Below are 2500 nucleotides of genomic sequence, written 5' to 3'. Positions count from 1 at the left end.
GGACCGACACATAGCTGCAAAAAACCCTCTCATTCCCCCTGCTCTGGTGTTCCCCCCTCTCATTCCCCCTGCTCTGGTATTTCCCCCTCTCGTTCCCCCTGCTCTGGCATTTCCCCCTCTCGTTCCCACTGCTCTGGTATTTCCCCCTCTCATTCCCCCTGCTCTGGTATTTCCCCCTCTCATTCCCCCTGCTCTGGTGTTTCCCCCTGTTGTTTCCTCGTCTCATTCCCCCCTGCTCTGGCGTTTCCCCCTCTCGTTCCCCCTCTCATTCCCCCTGCTCTGGCGTTTCCCCCCTCTCGTTCCCCCCTGCTCTGGCGTTTCCCCCCCTCTCGTTCCCCCCTGTTTCCTCGTCTCATTCCCCCTGCTCTGGCGTTTCCCCCCTCTCGTTCCCCCTCTCATTCCCCCCTGCTCCGGCGTTTCCCCCCCTCTCTCGTTCCCCCCTCTCGTTCCCCCCTGCTCTGGTGTTTCCCCCCCTCTCGTTCCCCCCTGCTCTGGTGTTTCCCCCCTCTCGTTCCCCCCTGCTCTGGCGTTTCCCCCCTCTCGTTCCCCCCTGCTCTGGCGTTTCCCCCCCCTCTCATTCCCCCCTGCTCTGGCGTTTCCCCCCTCTCGTTCCCCCCTGCTCTGGTGTTTCCCCCCTCTCGTTCCCCCCTGCTCTGGTGTTTCCCCCTCTCATTCCCCCCTGCTCTGGTGTTTCCCCCCTCTCATTCCCCCCTGCTCTGGCGTTTCCCCCTCTCATTCCCCCCTGCTCTGGTGTTTCCCCCCCTCTCATTCCCCCCTGCTCTGGCGTTTCCCCCCTCTCATTCCCCCCTGCTCTGGCGTTTCCCCCCCTCTCATTCCCCCCTGCTCTGGTGTTTCCCCCTGTTGTTTCCTCGTCTCATTCCCCCCCTGCTCTGGCGTTTCCCCCCTCTCGTTCCCCCCTCTCGTTCCCCCCTGCTCTGGTGTTTCCCCCCTCTCGTTCCCCCCTGCTCTGGTGTTTCCCCCCCCTCTCGTTCCCCCCTGCTCTGGTGTTCCCCCCTCTCGTTCCCCCCTGCTCTGGTGTTCCCCCCTCTCGTTCCCCCCTGCTCTGGTGTTCCCCCTCTCATTCCCCCCTGCTCTGGTGTTCCCCCCCTCTCGTTCCCCCCTGCTCTGGTGTTTCCCCCTCTCATTCCCCCTGCTCTGGTGTTCCCCCCTCTCGTTCCCCCCTGCTCTGGTGTTCCCCCCCTCTCGTTCCCCCTGCTCTGGTGTTTCCCCCTCTCATTCCCCCTGCTCTGTTGTTTCCCCCTCTCATTCCCCCTGCTTGGAATATCTTCTTTTATTTATTTTTTTAAGATATTTTTGGGGCATTTTAGCTTTAATAGACAAGACAGCTGTAGACAGGAAAGGGGAGAGAGAGGGGGAAACTCAACGTAGCCTAATGTTCCACTGTTATTCCGAATATGACAATATGGGTTAGGGTTATCAGAAGTTATCAGAATAATTCCTGCAGTTGAATACAGATGAAATGTCTGCGATCTTAAAGTAGCAGCATATCAGGTCTCGATCCAAAAATATTCATCACACACACAGACAGAAAGCTTTAAATAACTCTGAGATCCAAACACATCCCTGTGTGTGTGTGTGTCTCTGTGTGTGTCTCTGTGTGTGTCTCTGTGTGTGTGTGTCCGTGTGTGTGTGTCCGTGTGTGTGTGTGTGTCTGTGTGTGTCTGTGTCTCTGTGTGTGTGTGTGTGTGTCCGTGTGTCCGTGTGTCTCTGTGTGTGTGTGTGTGTGTGTGTGCGTCCGTGTGTGTCCGTGTGTGTCTCCGTGTGTGTGTGTGTGTGTGTGTCCGTGTGTTCACATGTTCACACACACACACACACACACACACACACACACACGGACACACAGACACACACACACACACACACACACACAGACACACACGTAGATGAATGCTTTGATTCAACTGAAAACTCCACCACTGTCTTTGTGTAGTTGTGTTGTGTAGTTGTGTTGTTGTGTTGTCACATTTATTTTTGATCATCTTCAATGTTTTTTGTAGCTTTTTCTGTGTTTTTGATTGTTTTTTTGACATTTTTTATTTATTTTTTACATGTTTTTGTCTCTTCTTCTGACGTTTGTGTCACTTATTTGACGTATGATGTTTTTTTTCTGTTTTTTTTACAATTTTGTATCTTTTTTCGGCATTATTTCTTACACAGAATATGAGCCAAACTAAGTTGTCACTCTGGTGATAGCGACGTGCTTTCCTATGACTTAAAGAGTTACATTTCCCTATTCCGGTCAAACATTATCTGTGTTTATTGAGCTTAAACATTTGATAGGCAGTTTATATATATATATATATATATATATAAAAATAACGGATCCCGACGGTTTCAGGTTGAAGACGGCTCGGGACGCAGCGTCTCGCAGCGGCTACGCTCTGGCTCTGGGGGCGCTGCACCGCTACACCGGAGGAATCAGCTCCCCACAACACCTGTCCACCTGCCTGGGAGTCCTGTTCACCCTGAGTCAGGACAG

General features: G+C 53.1%; 1 protein-coding gene across 4 annotated transcripts in view; it reads left to right on the top strand.

The window, feature by feature from the left end:
* The window catches only part of heatr5a (HEAT repeat containing 5a), a 46817-nt gene that overhangs the window by 17243 nt on the left and 27074 nt on the right, over positions 1-2500 (top strand). For all 4 annotated transcript variants that reach the window (XM_078277464.1, XM_078277462.1, XM_078277463.1 and 1 more), the window contains exon 19: positions 2360-2500. This exon is cut by the window's right edge and continues 19 nt beyond it. In XM_078277464.1, the coding sequence (XP_078133590.1) occupies positions 2360-2500 (141 nt within the window). The remainder of the gene's footprint in view (positions 1-2359) is intronic.

The sequence above is a fragment of the Sander vitreus genome, chromosome 20, assembly GCF_031162955.1.
Source record: "Sander vitreus isolate 19-12246 chromosome 20, sanVit1, whole genome shotgun sequence".
Lineage (NCBI taxonomy): Eukaryota > Metazoa > Chordata > Actinopteri > Perciformes > Percidae > Sander > Sander vitreus.
Note: the sequence above shows the minus strand (reverse complement) of the source record. Positions and strands in the feature narration are given on the sequence as shown.